The following is a 19,138-nucleotide window of genomic DNA, read 5'->3' on the forward strand; positions in this document are numbered from 1 at the left end:
ACAGGATAAAAACCCAAGAATATTTATAGCTGAAATTGAAGGTGGAAAGTGGCAGAAACAAATAGGAAAAAAATGAAATAGATATTTTGTTGATAGATGTGTGTATATATATAATAGAGAGTGAAAGACTTCAAATGACTGGAAAAATCATAAAAAGTTTATTTCTACAAAATTGTGACCAAGAAGACATAAACAACTACTGGACATGGATATCTATTTTTCATCTGTATGAAATTTTTATGAAACTAATTAGAAGAATGAGCAGATTGGACTAGATGATCTTTGTATGTAGTCTATTCTAATTCTAGAACAATGATCCTATGATTTACAGAGGTACATAAAGTATCTTTCATGAAGATATGATAAGGAAACAGGAAGGATTTTGCAATTGATTTTCTAAGAAAGACCACATCTTTATAATAAAAATATTGAAATGTGAAGAGAATAAAGGCTATATATATTGTTTTTACTGAGTGATGTTTATAAAAAACAAACTTTAACTCAATGGATCAAAATGTCTCCTATGAATGTTAAAATCACATATGAGTTTTTTTTTTCCTTTTTTTTTTTTAATTTAATAGCCTTTTATTTACAGGATATATACATGGGTAACTTTACAGCATTAACAATTGCCAAACCTTTTGTTCCAATTTTTCACCTCTTACCCCCCCCCCACGCCCTCCCCTAGATGGCAGGATGACCAGTAGATGTTAAATATATTAAAATATAATTAGATACACAATAAGTATACCTGACCAAACGTTATTTTGCTGTAGAAAAGAATCAGACTCTGGAAATATTGTACAATTAGCTTGTGAAGGAAATCAAAATGCAGGTGTCATAAATATAGGGATTGGGAATTCAATGTAATGGTTTTAGTCATCTCCCCAGAGTTCTTTTTCTGGGCATAGCTGTTCAGTTCATTACTGCTCCATTAGAAATGATTTGGTTGATCTCGTTACTGAGGATGGCCTGATCCATCAGAACTGGTCATCATCTAGTATTGTTGTTGAAGTATATAATGATCTCCTGGTCCTGCTCATTTCACTCAGCATCAGTTCATGTAAGTCTCTCCAGGCCTTTCTGAAATTATCCTGTTGGTCATTTCTTACAGAACAGTAATATTCCATAATTTTCATATACCACAATTTATTCAGCATTCTCCAACTGATGGACATCCATTCAGTTTCCAGTTTTTAGCCACTACAAAAAGGGCTGCCACAAACATTCGTGCACATACAGGTCCCTTTCCCTTCTTTATAATCTCTTTGGGATATAATCCCAGTAGTAACACTGCTGGATCAAAGGGTATGCACAGTTTGATAACTTTTTGACATAGTTCCAAACTACTTCCAAAATGGTTGGATTGTTCACAACTCCACCAACAATGCATCAATGTCCCAGTTTTCCCCGATCCCTCCAACAATCATCATTATTTTTTCCTGTCATCTTAGCCAATGACAGGTGTGTAGTGGTATCTTAGAGTTGTCTTAATTTGCATTTCTTGATTAATAATGAATTGAGATCTTTTCATATGACTAGAAATAGTTCCATTTCTTCATCTGAGAATTGTCTGTTCATATCATTTGACCATTTTTCAATTGGAGAATGGCTTGATTTTTATAAATTAGAGAATCTCTTATATTTTGGAAATGAGGCCTTTATCAGAACCTTGACTGTAAAAATATTTTCCCAGTTTATTGCTTCCTTCTAATCTTGTCTGCATTAGTTTTGTTTTGTACAAAAACTTTTCAGTTTGGTATAATCAATATTTTCTATTTTGTGATCAGTAAGATCTCTAGTTCTGCTTTGGTCATAAGACCTTCCCCTTCCACAGGTCTGAGAGGTAAACTATCCTATGTTCCTCTAATTTATTAATAACATTCTTTTATGCCTAGGTCATGAACCCATTTTGACCTTTATCTTGGTGTAGCGCTAATATGGATCAATGCCTAGTTTCTGCCATATTAGTTTCCAATTTTCCCAGCAATTTTTATCAAACAGTAAGTTCTTATCCCAAAAGTTGGATCTTTTGGGTTTGTCAAAGACTAGGTTGCTATATTTGTTGACTGTTTTGTCCCTTGAACCTAATCTATTCCACTGATCAACTAATCTATTCCTTAGCCAATACCAAATAGTTTTGGTAACTGCTGCTCTATAATATAATTTTAGATCTGGTACAGCTAAGCCACCATCATTTGATTTTTTTTCATTAATCCCTTGAAATTTTGACCTTTTGTTTTTCCATATGAACTTTGTTGTTATTTTTTCTAGGTCATTAAAATAGTTTTTTGGGAGTCTGATTGGTATAGCGCTAAATAAGTAGATTAGTTTAGGTAATATTGTCATCTTTATTATATTTGCTCGCCCTATCCTTTGTTCAATAAATCTTTGATCATCATTGTCAAGTGAGGCAGAAAAACAGGGAGATCTATGCTCAACAAAGTTATCTACTATCATCACAGATGATCCCCTTCATAGAGTACAAATGGAAGAAGAATTTCCTGTTGAAGGTTAACTTCAGAGCTTCTATTTAGGGATGATATAGTTCTGACTGCATCAGTACTTGGAATAATTAAAGGGCTACCTCAATGAGGTCCTTAGCCATTCAAAATAGATAGGTTTAATGATTCATACAGGAAAAACCAAATGGGTGAAGAATTTATTTGTTTTAGGCTATAAAAAGAAGTTAGAAGTGGACTGGACTTGGAAGTCCAGGCCACTGGGTTAGTTTATCAATATATCTAACTTGGGCAGTTATTGCAGACAGAAAATTATCTGGGCTTAGAACTGAATAGGAGGAAGAGAACCAGCTATATGGCCCTTGAAAAATTAGATGTCACTTTCTGACAACAAACTGAATAATCTGTGTTCCACTGGTAGCAAAAGAATTCCATATGATCTGAAAAATGACCTTTAGTAGGGAAAAGGGTACAAATATGCAAGATTTATGGAAGGATATACACAAGAATGACATAAAATGAGAAGGCCAAAATACACAGCCATCTGAACGACTTGCACAGAGATGTTTATTGAGTTGAAGTGAAATGGAGGAATTAAAGAGATCATAGATCCATTGAAGTATTAAGTTATAACACTGTGATACTTTACATTTGTAGGTTTTTTATTTTTTAATGTGTACCAGAGATACAATATTGGTGCATTAGATAGGATGCATTAGATAGGATATTGAACTTATTATAATAATAATCTAATCAATATTATAGGATAGGAGATTTGAATCTCAAGTCTGGGCAAATTGTTTGACTTCTCCACCTTAGTTTCTTCATCTGTCAAAAGTATATTCTAACCACTTGTACTACCTGCCTTACGGGCCTGTAGTGAGAAAACAATTTGTTAGCCTGAAAGAGTAACTGAAATGTGAACTCAAATGTGAGTTAGTGTATGACCCCTATTTGATAGACGAGGAAACTGGAGGCAGGTGAACTAAGTGACGTGGCTTAGGTCACAGGATTAGCTAGTGACAGAGCTGGGTTGAGAACACAGATCTTTTGACTCCATATTCAAGATTCTTTCCACAACACAACATTATTAAATGAATCATAAAACTGTCAGAGTAGCCGGCAAGCTTTTTCAATGTCAAATTTCCTTCTATGTGGTAGAAATCAGTGCTCTGAACCACAAATGTCTATCAAGTCATTTCTTTTTCTTTCTTTCTCTTTTTTTTTCTGAGGCAATTGGGATTAAGTGACTTGTCCAGGGTCACAAAGCTAGAAAGTATTAAGTGTCTGAGATCAGATTTGAACTCAGGTCCTCCTGACTTCAGGGCTGGTGCTCTATTTACTGTACCACCTAACTGCCCCTCTATCAAGTCATTTCAAGAAAATATTCCAACCCGATAGTTGTAAGGACAAACAAGGAACACTGGCAAAAAGTGCAGAGCTGTTGGTTACTTACATATAACCTTTGAATTTACTGAGGTTATTGTTGGGTTTCTCACACACAATCTTGTTCTGAAAGAGTTCTGGTTCAAACCGAGGCTCCTGTAAGAAAGATTATACCATGAGTTTATCTCATTGGAAGGACCTAGTTTTTAATAGGATCATCAGACAAGCTAATCGCTATTAGAACTGTTCCAAATTAGCAGCCCAGCAAGGGGTAATCCCTTCTTTGTCATCATCTGAGAGTTGTAATACAGTGAAAGAAAAAGTTAAATCCTCATTAAGGGAGAGAAAAGCAACCCAAATCACCAAAGTGTACTTGAGAGTGCAGCAAAGTATACAATAGGGATTGTCTAGCCTGAGACCTACCCTGCTGCTTGTTGGTGCTTACATCTCTTTAGACCCTTCACATGCCACATCATTTTTTAGGATAATACAGTATAATAGGAAATATACAATTGTAGGAAGCAGGAAATTATACAAAGTCTACTATATGCAAGAAAGAATATGTGCAGAGGCAGTGGGGATAAGAAGATTTTTAAAAAGACTGCCTTCAAGGAGCCTGCATGCAACTGGATGGGGATAAGGCATATATGTAACTAATGTAAGGTAGAGAATGATAGAGGCAAAGGGGAGAATAATTGAATGACCTCTAGGAAAATTTGAGGGAGAGACTGTTACCCTGAGTTGAGAGACTGCAGAAGGTTATATTCAGGAGGAGGCACCTCAGTTTAGCCTTGAAGTAGGGAAGGATTCTGAAGATGAGGTGAGCTTTATTTGGTCTCATGGCTTGAGTTAGAGCAAGATCCAGATTTGATGATTTACAAAAACAATTGAAACTTGGGAAACATGAGTTTTATTACCACAGAAAGCAGGCAAAACCAAACATGCAAGGACATACTCACAGAAATACAGAAACATACACATTATGACAATGCCTACAGATAGAGATTGGGCCACATAGAGCCATAGTCCACTTGTGATGCCATATGTACTATGGCAAAAATCTCTGTGGAGATAGAGTGGGTCTGAGCAAGGAAGTTTTATATCATAAAGAAGAGCTTTTTTGAGAATAGGTAATCCATTTAAGATATAGGAGATAATATTCTGAGCCATACCCAGATGTGACAGTGAAATTCCCTGTGTTGTTTGCTGATACCAGACTTGGGCAGAGAAATTTCCTAACTGGGATCAGATATTGGGTGAGGATCTGAATCTATGATAGGGAACCCTGAAATGGATGTTGGTATGGAGCTTCATCCAATCAGGAGCCAAGATCATTTTCATATTTAGCACAGGGTCAGAAGGAGTCAAAACAATAGACGGGACAGGATAATTCAGGCTGTCATTGCTTGTTGATTATGCTTATTTATTAGCATAAGTGACTTAAGATTGAATTTTTATAATTTTATAGTTCCAACTTCAAATAATATATTTCAAAAATCCCAATTTTCATAAAGAGTGAGTATATGAATTCCAACACAGGCTTATAGGAATGGCCTGAGATAGGAAAGACATGTTCAGTTGGTGGAACAGTTATAAACAGTTCCAGTTTGGTTGGAATGGAGCCTGTGTGAAGGGAGTCAGGTGAAATAAGTTTGGAAAAGTAAGTTGAAGCCATACTGTATAGGTAGTACCTTAAATGCCCCATGATAAGGAGTTTGCATTTTGTCATAGAGATAATAGGCAGCCATTGAAATTTTTATTATTGAAGTTTTATTTTATAAAAATAAGATGATGGAATCTGAAAGCACTCTGAAAGTTGTTATACCTATATAAAGTGGTGGTAGAGGTGTTTTATGCATGGTATGGTCACAAATGTAAAAAACAAGCAAACTAGCATTTATATAGTACTTTAAAATTTGCAAAGTGCTTCATAAATATTATCTTGTTTCGTACTTAAAGTCCTTCTGAAAGTTTAGTGCTGATATCTTTCCCATTTTGTAGATGAGGAAACTGAAGCAGACAGAGGCAAAGTGACTCGATAGATTTAAAGAGCTAGGTAAGTATATGAGTCAAGATTTGAATTTAGATTTTCTTGAGGCCAGAGCATCTGGGTGGCACACTGGATAGAGTGCTGGACCTAAAGTCAGGAATATTCATCTTTAAATGTTCAAATCTGACTATAAACATTTACTAGTTGTGTGATCTTGAGCAAGTCACTTAACTCTACCTCATCTGTAACATGAACTAGAGAAGGAAATGGTAGGCCACTTGAGTGTCTTTGCCAAAAAAACTCCCTGAAATCAGGACATGAAAAGTTGGGCACTAGTGAACAACAACTTGATTTTAGCGATAGCACTCTAATTTACTCTCTCCTCTGAACTTCTAGCTAGTGTTTCTGAAACAGAATTTATAAGAGGAGTTATTCTGGAAAGTCCCTTACTATTCCTCTTATAAGTACATGGCATAAAGGATAAATTTCTCACTAAGTTTCATAGGACATAGAAATAAAGGACAAATACATAGCAACAAAGGCATGATGGACCAAAAACCCCCCAATAACTAAAAGCAAACAAAATACCTAACAACCCCAAACTCTTTGAGGTTGTTTCCTCATCTCTAAAATGAGGATATTGAAACTTGCTTAATTTATCTTTTACAAATAATAGGTATATTAATAAAGTGATCATAGATTAGAACTAGAAGCAATTTTAGAAGTATAATAGTCCAACCTCCTTAACTTACAGATGAGGAAAATGAGATCCAAAGAGATGGTCACTTGTGTGATTAACCAAGGTCACATAAGTATCAGGTGGCAAACTAAGAATTGGAACTCAGTTCCTTCCATTGCATCACCTGTGAGGAGGCTTTGTAAATTGTATATTTGATACAAATGATAATCAGACTGTAAGATCCTTGAAGGTAGGGATTATTTTTTTTCTTTTCTTTGTATCCCTAGCATTTAGCATAGAGCCTAGAATGCAGGAGGTACTAATAGATACTTTCTGACTGATTATTTTTATGCAAAACCAAAAACAATCAAGCAACAACTTAAAACAAGCCACAAATATATTATCCAAAAGATTTGTAGCAATGATGTCTTAGATAGGACATCAACATTTAGAGAATGCTCATAATTTTACTCTTATTGCAAAGAAGAAATCACTGGGTTTAATATCTAATTAGCTACATCCCAAAAGAGCTTTTTTTTTTTTTTTTTTTTTTTTTTTTTTACTACCTACCCTCATTGTAGCAGCCTTATTGTCATTGTTGCTACCTCAAAACTCTTTATTTCCCTTCTAGGATTCTGTGCTCTTCCAGTAAATGTCTTCAAAAGTTGGTTTGAGGGAATATTTTTGTCCCATTTGCTCAGCACAAAAAGTAAGCAGACACATTCCTCTTGCCTGAAATAAATCACTCATCAACCAACTTCTAAAAATAGCATCATTTTCCTATTTGTATTAATTTTTTCAGGGAAAAGAAATTGCAAAGCTTTGAGATGGTGACAAATAATGCTATAATTTGTCATTCCTTTTCTTGCCATTGATTAGGACACTTGTTTCACTTGCTTTTTTGCCACTTGCCTCAATGCTAGATTATGAAATCCCAACTTTCCTCAAATGTGAATGTTACTTCAGTAATGGGTCCTCAGGAGTGGTGTTCTTTCATAATAAATCCCCCTGCCCTTAATTTTAACCTCTGGGTTTCATAGAACATTAGGGATAGAGGGGATTTTGGAATTTGCATTTCCTAATGAGGACACTGAAGTAGAGACATGTGAAGTGATTTGTTGAAGGTTACTCAGGACTCCCTGGAAGGGCTAGCAGCTCAGACCACCTTTCTCTAAGATCTTTGCTTTCTCCTACCACAGGATGATAGGTCAATTATGGGCAAAACGGGGAAAGAAACAAAGTATGTTTTCCTTTCCCCTTCCTCTCTTTCCTTCCCCCCTTCCTCTTTTTCCTTACCTCTTTCATCTCTTTCCTTTTCCCCTTCCTCTTTTTCCTTCCCTCTTCCTCTCTTCCTTCCCCTTCCTCTTTTTCCTTCCCTCTTACTCTCTTCCTTCCCCTTTCTCTTTTTCCTTCCCTCTTACTCTCTTCCTTCCCCTTTCTCTTTTTCCTTCCCCCTTCCTTTCTTCCTTCCCCTCTTTCTCTTTTTCCTTCCCCCTTCCTCTCTTCCTTCCTCCTTTCTCTTTTTCCTTCCCCCTTCCTCTCTTCCTTCCTCCTTTCTCTTTTTCCTTCCCCCTTCCTCTTTCCTTTCTCCCCTTCCTCTCTTTCCTTCCCTACTTTCCTTCCTTCCTGGAGGTAATAAGACATCAGTGGATATTGAGCCATTAAACAGGGGCATGACACAGTCAGACCTATTCTTTAGAAAAATCACCTTGGCAGTGAATAAGACCAGGGAGAGCCTTGAGGAAGGTAAACTAGTTAGAAGGTGTCTGAAATCATTCAGATGACAAATGGTGAAGGGTTGGATGAGGGTAGTGGCTTCCTTTCTATCAATGTTCTTTAAAAAAAAATCATGTTTACTTCTCAAGGATTCCCTTTTTTTCTACCCTCATGCTTGCCATAGAAACATTCACTGTGAAAAAAGAAAAAAAAATTATAATCAGGCAAACATATGGACAAAATGGCCACATCTGATAATATATACTCCATTCTGTTTTGAGAGCATACCTCCTTTTTGCTGTGAGGAGGAAGGCATGCTTCATCATCAGTTCTCTGAAGTTTCAATTGCTCACTTGCCAAATTTTATTGTTCTCACCTTTATAACATCTTTCTTTTTTACCACCCTTATTCAACTCTTCATTATTGCTCATCTGGACTATTGCAATCACCTTCTAATTAGTTTCTCTTTCTCAAGGCTCTTCTCATTCCATTGTCCATGTTGTTGTCAAAGTGATTTTTCTAAAATCTAGGTCTATGTCATGTCCCTGCTCAATGTTCATTGTTTCTTTATTACCTCCTGGCTCAATATAAACTCCTCTATTTTGTATGCATACCTGTTCTTTACCTGGCCCCTGCTTACCTTTTCAGAGTTTGTACACTTTCCTCCTTTCTAAGTACTCTAGATTGACGATCTAGACTGACCTATTTGCTGTTTCTCAAACATGACATTCCAACTTCCTGTGTTTTATACTGGCTGACTCTCATTCCTGGAATGCTCTGATCCCATCACTGTTATCTCCTAGATTTCCTAGCTTATTTCAAGAAAGCAACTTTAATTTTTTGCAGGAAACCTTTTCCTGGTCCTTCTCTGAGATTATCTTTTATATACAATTTAGGGGCTGGCCAATGTATACAATGTGGAAACATATTAAAAACATTATTTTTAGTTTAGAAATATTAAGAAATACTATTTTTCTGGTCTAAAACTTTTCCCTTTGGGAAAATGAGAACAAAATCTAAGGCTTTATTTTGAAATGGAGTATGAGTGATAGTAAAACTTAACCCCCATCTAGATGGTTTCATTGCTTTCCCAACCCTTGAAGTGATTATGCCATGATCACTTAAAGGCAGCATCTTCTCTTTCAAAATGCAATATTAAGATAATAATTATAGGAGGGGGAAGTGGGAGACCTTTGTAGGCAGATTTTCCAATTTTACTTTCATCATACCACACAGCCAACTCCTATTCATAAAACTGACCCTGCCAAGTGATGGTCTGTCAAATAGTCTAAAATCTACCAAGGATGCTTGACTGCAATAAATGTTTTATTCAGAAGGATTTAACACTGACATTAGGAATATGATATTCTATTACTGTTCTGTAAGAAATGACCAACAGGATGATTTCAGAAAGGCCTGGAGAGACTTACACGAACTGATGCTGAGTGAAATGAGCAGGACCAGGAGATCATTATATACTTCAACAACAATACTAGATGATGACTAGTCCTGATGGATCAGGCCATCCTCAGCAACAAGATCAACCAAATCATTTCTAATGGAGCAGTAATGAACTGAACTAACTATACCCAGAAAAAGAACTCTGGGAGATGACTAAAAACCATTACATTGAATTCCCAGTCCCTATATTTATGCACACCTGCATCTTTGATTTCCTTCACAAGCTAATTGTACAATAATTCAGAGTCTGATTCTTTTTGTACAGCAAAATAATGTTTTGGTCATGTATACTTATTGTGTATCTAAGTTATATTTTAATATATTTAACATCTACTGGTCATCCTGCCATCTAGGGGAGGGGGGTGGGGGGGGTAAGAGGTGAAAAATTGGAACAAGAGGTTTGGCAATTGTTAATGCTGTAAAGTTACCCATGTATATATCCTGTAAATTAAAGGCTATTAAATAAAAAATAAAAAATAAAAAAAAAAAGGAATATGATATTCTAAGGGTGAATAGATTTGAAACACTATAAAGACATTAAATCCTAATGAAGAATAATGGATTCTACCAAGTCTTACTCTCCTGGCATGGATGTGACTCTGGCCTTTCAAATACTATTAAATGGGCAGTGTAAATTATAGAAAATTCTACCATTTTGGAAATGTTTTAGAAATTTGTGGTTTTGTTCAGACTGAGTTTGCAGTCTGTAGCCCAACCTAGTTAAAAACAAAAAAGTTCACTAAGTGATGAATTCTTTGGCCATGATAAATAATGAATCAAAGAAAAAAAAACACTCCCAGTCTTCTATTACTCCTTCTGTTTTAATATGAGCAATGGTAGAATTACTGGAAAGGATGGCAGAGAGTACCAAGAATTATTAAGTTGTTTTGTGCCATCTCTAAATATGAATGAACATGACTAAATACTGTAAAATGTGAGATTTTTGTCTGTTTTTTAGACCAACTACAAATACGAATACAATTGTGGTCTAATGACCAGTGAATTGATATATTGTTGGAAGAATTAAAAAATGCCAGTATTGAACTCAGAAGACAAAAAAAAATCAATACTAAATAGAAAGCAAGTTCACAGATTTTCCTCCTCTTTGAGGTTACTTAATATCTGTATATATCCTGTACATGTCTAGTTATTTTCGTATTATGTTTTCCTTTAGAATTAAAGGGCAGGGACTGTTTTTCCCCTTTCTTCATATTTCCCAGAACTTAAAATAGTGTCTCACATATAATGAATGCCTAATAAATGTTTGTTAAGCAAAGAAGTTAGTGGAATAAGCTACTGAAATGTTCAGGGAAAAGAAAAATCACTACTGAATTGGGCACCTTGTAGTGATCATGAGAAAACCAAAAAGATAATCGCAGCTTATGCTTCAAAACTATTGCAAAGGATAAAGAAATAAAGTCGGTGAAAATGTGATGTGTTTTCCAAAGTTAACACTTTGAGAATTGATGATTTCAATGGGTATTGTACATCAGAGGAGTATGGTGAAAAGTAGTCATGCTCAGATGGATGGATAATCTCATTACCGTAAATTCCTTTAAATGGTACAGATCACAAGTCATCCTAGACTGTCAATCCTGTTCAACTATCATCCAAGACCTCTCTCCACAGGAGGACCATCCAACATGCTGGGAGCTTTCCTAACTTTCCCTTGATATATCAAGAGTAACAAAAACCATATTGACTCAGTTATCTTTAACTCTTGCTGTGTGACCACATCATTTTCTTTCTCACTCATAAACTCTTTGATGACATTCTCTATTCTGGTTTATTGTAATTTCTTCTTGGTGATGTATGGGAGCCTACTCATACCTGGCATGTTCTTCTACATGGTGAAAAATACGTCGTAAAATATGGATTCAGTCAGAGAAATGGAAGAAGTCAAAGAATTGTGGATTATTCTGAAGCATCATGACTATAAGGCATGAGTATTTCAGAAGAGTCAGATGAGACATGGCAAGTACCTGTTGTTCATTAAATAAAAAAAATAATTGAAATAACTCAGTATTATCAGACAGGATATGATGTTTATTGATATGACACCCATCAGAATCAACTACATGCAGTTAGAAACTCAACTAGTTACAGCAAAAGAACCAAAATCAAATTTAAAAAAGAGGATAATGATGAGAAAGAAACACTGTGAACAATTACAATAGTTTAATCCTGAACTATTCCACTGAGGTATTGAAGTTAAGATATGGGAAATGGAAAAAAAGACAAGGATATTGGTATCATTTATCATCATTTCTTGCAAGAGTTCAACTGATATACAGCAGTTCCCATAAGGAAATCAAAAGAGCTCAGACACTGCCTTAATCATCCCACTTTTGATCCTGTGAAAGAAAACGATGATTATAGATATAAATCTACTTTATGAAGGAGGATGGTGACAGATTACTAGCAGCAACATCTTAGTAAAAATAGGAAGTAAAAATAGTAAAGGGAGTAAAAACAGGAGAAACAAAATTAAGTATAAAGAAACCTTGTCATGAGACCCAAATGAGTAGTACCAACCCTAGAGTATTCCTAAATGAAAATGGCAGAATAACAACAACAAAAAAACGTAAAATATAACAAATTCATCAACATTTCTATAATTATTTATTTCCATTCAACGACAACAAAAAAGGAGTTCAACTCCTTTTGAACTTTAACACCTGAGTCTCCAAAGAGATACACAGTGAAGTAGAAATAGGACTTAGGAAGCTAGAATTGAGAAGAATGACTGTATTAAATCAAGCATACACCAAGGATATTGGTGCTAGAGGGAACACAATTTTGGAAGTCTTGAAGGATCATTTTACAAAGTATTATAGGAAGTGGAAGATTCCAAAGAAATGGAAAAAATATTATATGATATTAATATCCTAAAAAGTGAGTGAGAAGAAATCAATGATTATGAACATAAAATGTTTATTGTCTAGTTTTTAGAAGCATCTTTATGAAGGTAATCTTAATATAAACATATGTAGTATTTTTGATAAAAATATGAAAAAATGAATAGAATATTTTTACAAATGATATTCAATTATATATCATGTCCCTTATCAAATAATTAATGTGTAGGTGTATAGAATGTTTCTTTACTATTTACTAATTCCTAAAAAGGAAAAAAGATTTGATTCATTAGAGCAAAAAAAGAATCTTCAAGGCTCCACAAGGAGTCTCTTATGCGTATATTATTATTATGCAATAGTCCCTGATAAATACTATATTAAACAATGCTTCCATGTTAACACCAAATGAAGCACAAAATAGGGATATGAATATTTTCTACTGCTTTATAGGATAGCTCTTGCAAAAGATACAAATGGAAGAGTGGTTTCTTGTTGTTGATAAGATCCAAGTATGGTATTAGGTTTATTATACCAGGTTATGTGAGAGTCAACTGTAATGATGACAGTCAAAGAACATAATATAATCATGGATTACATTAGGAGAGACACAGCTTCTTTGAATAAGGAAGGGATAGTGCTGTCATTAAGGCAGCAAAGTTGCACAGTTGTTAGAGCATTAGACATGGAGTCAAGAAGACCCGAGTTCAAATCCAACTTCACACTTGGGCCAATCACTTTAACTTGTTTGCCTCAGTTACATCCTCTATAAAATGACCTGGAGAAGGAAATTGAAAACTACTCCAATATTTTTGCCAAGAAAACCTTAAATAAGACAATGAAGAATCAGACATGATTGAAATGATTGAACAACAATAGTCCTGCCATACTCTGCCTCAGTCAGACCATATATAGAATATTAGGTTCAATTTTGGACACCATAGTTTAGAAAAGACAGTAATAAATTGTACCCAATTTATTGGGTACCAATTGTACCATTGGTACATGGTAATCAAAAACACTGTAACCAAAAAGGGGAATGGCTTTGAGTCCATGCCATGTGAGTATAAGTTGAAGGAAATGAGGATATTTAACCTGGGGAAGAAAAGCCTAGAAGTGGAAGGGGACATGAAAGTTACCTTTCATCATATGACAAACTGCCATACAGGAGAATTGTATTACAATTATACCCTTTGGTTCCAGAGGGCAGAACCAGGAATGATGTTCTGAAGTTTTAAAAAGTTTTAAAAAGATTCCATTTGTGCTTCATGTTCAGAAAACCTTTATAACAATTAGAGCTATCCAAGTATGAATGGACTGATTTGGGAGGTCAAGTTTGTTCTTCTATTTGGAGATCTTCCAGTAAAAAGTAGAAGACTACTTTTTAGATTCAGTCAGATTCTGAAATTCTTTTCAAAGCTGAAATTCTTTTTTTCTATGATTCAGATTCTTTCTATGGAAATTACAGGAATACTATCATGATTTTTTAGTGGCCTAATCTATGGGTTAACCTAGTTCTTACTGAGTATGCCATTCAGGTTGTAATTGAGTTAATAAACATTTATTATGTGTTTCAGTCACAGAAACAGAGTGATGGTTGTATGAATAGAGAGAAGGGGATCTGTGGTAGGAGCAATAACTCCTTTCCTTCCCACATAAGGCTAGTTTTTTACTTAAAACTTTTCTTCATACTTGTTTAGTTCAGGATAATAAAAAGAGCAGGATAATAAAAAGTCTATTGATTATATCTCTTCATTGTTTGTGAGCAAAGATGCCATCAAGAACTCAAGAAATCCTCTAATTTTTGGCTGGTAGATCATCATGGGCTACTTAGGGGAGTTTTCCTCTCCTAGATCAACTAGAAATATCCTCCATGCATAATCTTGTTGAGTATCCCTCTTCTGCTCTGGCTAAATAAATCTCTTTTGTTAACTTTTGAGTGCTAAACTATCAAGGAATTGTCCTCACTTAGAGCCATACTAGAACTGGGTACATCTAAGAGATTTTGTGAAAATAAAAAGGACATGACAAAAGACTAGATATTTGAAGTGAGTGTGAATGAGGGTTTGAAATTGGCAACAAGTTTGTGATCCTGGGTAACTGGGAGGCTGATGGTGCTAATAATAATAGATAATACTAGGGAAGAGGGGAATGATTTAATGAGAAAGATAATGAGTTCTATCTTGAACATGTTGAGTTTGAGATGCTTATAGGACATCTTGTTCAAGGTGTCTAAAAGGAAGTTGGGTGATATGCGACCAGAGTTCAAGAGATATATTAGAACTAGATATATAGAGCTAGTAATCATATGTATAGATGATGACTGAACTCATAGAAGCTGGTGAGATTGTCAATCAAGGTAGTTTAAAAAGAAAAGAGGATTCATGACAGAATCTGAGTATGACTTGGATAAGTCCTTTGCAAAGGAGGCAAAATGAGCAGTCAAACAGAAGAAGAAAGAGCACTATTATTTAGGAGAAAAGAGGGATTGACAGTTTTAAAAGCTGTGGAGAAGTCAAGAATAATGAGGATTAAGAAGAGGTCACTAGATTTGGCAATTAAGAAATCATTAGTAACTTTGGATAAAACAGTTGCATTTAAATAGTGGAATCAGAAACCACATTGAAGAAGAGGAAAGGGAATAGAGGCACCCAGTTTAGATAGCTTTCTCCAGGAAATGGGAAGGATTGATGGCTGGTAGAGATTTTTTGGTTTGCTTTTAAAGACTAGAAGAGATATAGGTATGCTTGTAGGTAGCAGGAAAAGAGACAACTCACAGATAAGGAGAGATTGAAGATTAGAGATACATTTCATATGATATTAGGGCTAATTTTGTTTTAAAAAAAAAGGTGAGAGGGTGGGATTCCTAAAAAACCTGTTGTAAAATAGACCCTATAGTTCTTAGAATCAAGATAGTGATTTTCTATTCACTTTTTATTCACACTAGGAGAATCAAGTGAAAAATTCATCTATCCATCAATCAATTAACAAACATTTGTTGAACATCTATTATGTAGAGCATTATATTTAGGTTTGAAGACTGGTTTATAGTTTAGCAATTAGGAGAATAATTTCCTTATTCCATTTGTATATTCAGTTATTAAAATTAGGTCAACTAATGTGTGAGAATCTAGGGATTCTTATTTAGCCTCATAACTGGGCCCACATACAAATTTCTGTTCCACCACATCAAATTTCATTTACTGTGCCCTAAATACATTTTTTCTTCCCTGTACCTTTGCTAAGGCTGCTCTTTCCACACAAAGTTCCCTGGCTTTTCACTTTATTCTAGTCAAATTTGACCAATTGTCTAATTGTTCAAGGCCTAGTTTAAGCCTCAGCTCCTAGGGGGAAGGCTTTCCTGATTATTCTGACCTGAAATGAACTCTCATTGGGCACTTAGGGACACCAAAGATGGGTAATATTATAGGTATGGGGACTTGAGCTTGAGGCTGCAAGACATTCAGTAACTTAACCTGTGGTCACACAGCTGGTAAATGTCACAGACCCCATTTGACCCCAGATATTTCTGATACCGTAACCAGTATTTTGTACCCCATGCTGTAGTGTCACTACATATTATTAATGATTTTTTCACGTTTACTTCTTTCTCTTCAGTTAAAGCAGATAATGATGATGATGATGATAATAACAAGCAATATTTATATATCACTTACTATGTGTCAAGTATTGTGCTAAATACTTTACATAATTTTATCTCATTTAATCCTTACAACAACCCTAGGAAAAAAATGCTATTATTATCCCTATTTTGTATTTATGGAAACTGAGGTAAACAGAGGCTATAACTGGCCTAGGGTTACATAGAGTTCCAATTACAGGCTCAGTGTTCTACTTCCTGTGGCCCCTAATTGCCTCTGACCAAGATTTTCTTAGACATTTCTATATATCCCACATAGGATACAGAAGCAAAGTCTGCTACCACAAAGAGCCACTTAGCTAAGCATGGGAAGAACTTGATTCTATTTCCAGACCTATTACTCACAGGCACCTTGGACCAGTCACATTTTATCATCTGTTAAGATGAGAATAATTTTGAATTGGGATAGGAACTGTGAGGACTCGGTGTGCAAGTCATTTGAATATAAGGAGGGTTAGCTGCAAGAGCCTCTAAAGAAAGTTTAGGAAGGTATCCCATAGACAAATAGCATGAACTGTTTAGTGGGTAGCTTCCCCTTTGCAAAGGAATTTGACAGAGATCCTTAAAAAAAAAACCCCAAACTGGATCAAATCAACTATACCTGGCTGTTGTGGTATATTACAAAAAGGGGCTGGCTTTGGTATTGTAGGACCTAAGATTAAATCCCACTTCTGACACTAACTATCTTGGACAAATTATTGAACTCGAGTCTCAGTTTCTGAATCTGCAAAATTAAGGGTTTAGACTAGGTGACTTTTGAGGCCCTTCCAGCTATGATTCCTATGAAATTGAACACAATCAGGATAATACAAAAGATTCCTGAGGATGGCTGTGGATGGTTTTTCTTGTTATAAAGCTTCTCAATGATCAATACAGCTGAATTGGGCTTTAAGCACTTGCTGATCCACTCCTATGGTAGGCTGCCCACTGCAGGGTAAATAAAGCTGTACCAAATCTGCAGTAAGTCTGTCAAAAAGCATTGTGACTGCTTTATGTCAGGTACCATGTTAACTGAACATCAGAGATTGTCTGAGAAACGCTCTCCTGGGCACCATCACTACAGGAGATGAGAGAGAGCTAACAGACAATAACAAATGTACTGCTTAACTTGTGGGATTATTATGAGAATCAAGGGAGATAACATAGGTGAAAACATGCTCTGAAAGTGCTAAATTACAACATAAACATATAATTCTAGTAGATTCTTAGTAAATACTTAGAGTCATAGGATGATCATATTAGAAATTCCCTGAGAAGGCGAATAGTCAATCTTCTTTTGTTTCAGAGAAGCTAACATGTCATGCTTATCATCCCTAAGGGGCAGTACTGTTCCTAGCTCTGATTTTTTATATTGGTTATTAATATTTTTAAATGTGTTCAAAATCTATTTGGCTCACTCTATAGCTATTCTTTACTTAGATATAAGATTTGCTTCCTGGTACTTGGGCTTAATTTTTCTTAATTGAAAAATGAGCACTCAACTGTATTCTCTGCTTATTCCCCTCAACTGAAGGAGCCTCCACAAAAGTGCCTACATTCTTTATTTAGGTGTTGGTGAAACACAGGTATCAGGATAATGTCCTGCTGATGGTTGCCATAAAAAGTGATCTCTTGGAATAGGAACTGCAATTCAGGCCAAACATAGGAGAGACACAGAGAGTATCAGGGAGCCAGGGCATCTAGAGAATAATGTCTTACTAGGTTGCTAAGGTGAGGGAAAGACTCTTCAAATCTTTGCTGGTGATCTTCTAAGCAACTGAGTTTTTCCTCTTAGCATTAATATATCCTTTTTCTTAGGCTAGAAATGCACCTAAATAACTTACTTGGCTTTTAAGAATCTTATCTGAAAAATTGACTGCACTTTATAACCGTCACAGTTGGAATGACTTTCAAGATAACAATTGGACAGAGGGCAAAAGCACTGTCTGGTTCTGATTGGGGAAGTTTTTGTCAAGTGTTGTATAAATTGACTTGATTCACACCTGTCTGTGTGATTAGCTAAAGGATAGAAGATTAGGATGAAGGGAAAGTGGGGAAAAAAGGTAAGAAAACTGTCCCTTTTTGTCTTAGGCAGTTAGAATTTTGAATGTGATTCTTCTAATACAAAATGTACATGCCTTTCTAACATACTGAGAAAACTAATTCCTTTCTCAGATAGAGATTCAATAGCATAATGCAAAATGCATAAGAATCAGGAAATTTGAGAGTTTTTTAAATTGGTACTGCTAAGATATGGTTGTAATTTAATGGGCATCAGTAATATTCTTAACCTCTTTATCATCTAGGATTGAATCTAAATTAACCTTTAAAACTCATTGAGTAGGTCATTATCACATTACAATCTCAGTTTCCTTATGTGTAAACTGAAAGGGTAAGGTGAGGTAGTATCTGAAGTTCCTTGTAAGCTCTTGGTTGGTTTCGATTGGCAACATCCATAGAAATTTAGACAACCTAATTGCATTCTAAGTGGTTCCACAATCCAAAAGTTAGTTTTCTTGGCATAGTTAGCCCAAGGAGAAATTCAAGAGCATCAGTATGATTTGCCTCTTAAGAATATTGACTCAGGAAGATCAGAAGCTATTAAAAAGTGATTTCCTTGAGGCAGCTAGGGGGTATTATGATAGAGCATTGGCCCTGGAGTCAGGAGGACTTGGTCTCAAGAACCTGACACTTTCTAGCTGTGTGACCCTGGGAAAGTCACTTAATTTTGGTTGTTTTTCTCCTTCCCCAAAAGAAGTAATTACCTTGAGTATTTTTGGCCTGCAATGTTAGAGAGTCATGGGTTTATTTTTTTTTTATTAAATGTTTATTCACAAAGGAGAAATTGATTTGTAATGATTCTCACAAATTAAGATAGAATTGAGAATTGGAAGTAAACTCAGGAATCATTTAGTATATCATCCCTTCATTTTATTTAGTGATTTAGAA

At 35.3% G+C, this 19,138-nt stretch overlaps 1 protein-coding gene across 5 annotated transcripts in view; it reads right to left on the bottom strand.

Annotated features, from left to right (window-relative positions):
• The window catches only part of ATP10B (ATPase phospholipid transporting 10B (putative)), a 258,288-nt gene that overhangs the window by 88,468 nt on the left and 150,682 nt on the right, over positions 1 to 19,138 (bottom strand). For all 5 annotated transcript variants that reach the window (XM_031953627.1, XM_031953626.1, XM_031953628.1 and 2 more), the window contains one exon: positions 3,919 to 4,004. In XM_031953627.1, coding sequence (XP_031809487.1) covers positions 3,919 to 4,004 — 86 coding nt within the window. The remainder of the gene's footprint in view (positions 1 to 3,918; positions 4,005 to 19,138) is intronic.

Source organism: Sarcophilus harrisii, chromosome 2 (assembly GCF_902635505.1).
Source record: "Sarcophilus harrisii chromosome 2, mSarHar1.11, whole genome shotgun sequence".
Classification (NCBI taxonomy): domain Eukaryota; kingdom Metazoa; phylum Chordata; class Mammalia; order Dasyuromorphia; family Dasyuridae; genus Sarcophilus; species Sarcophilus harrisii.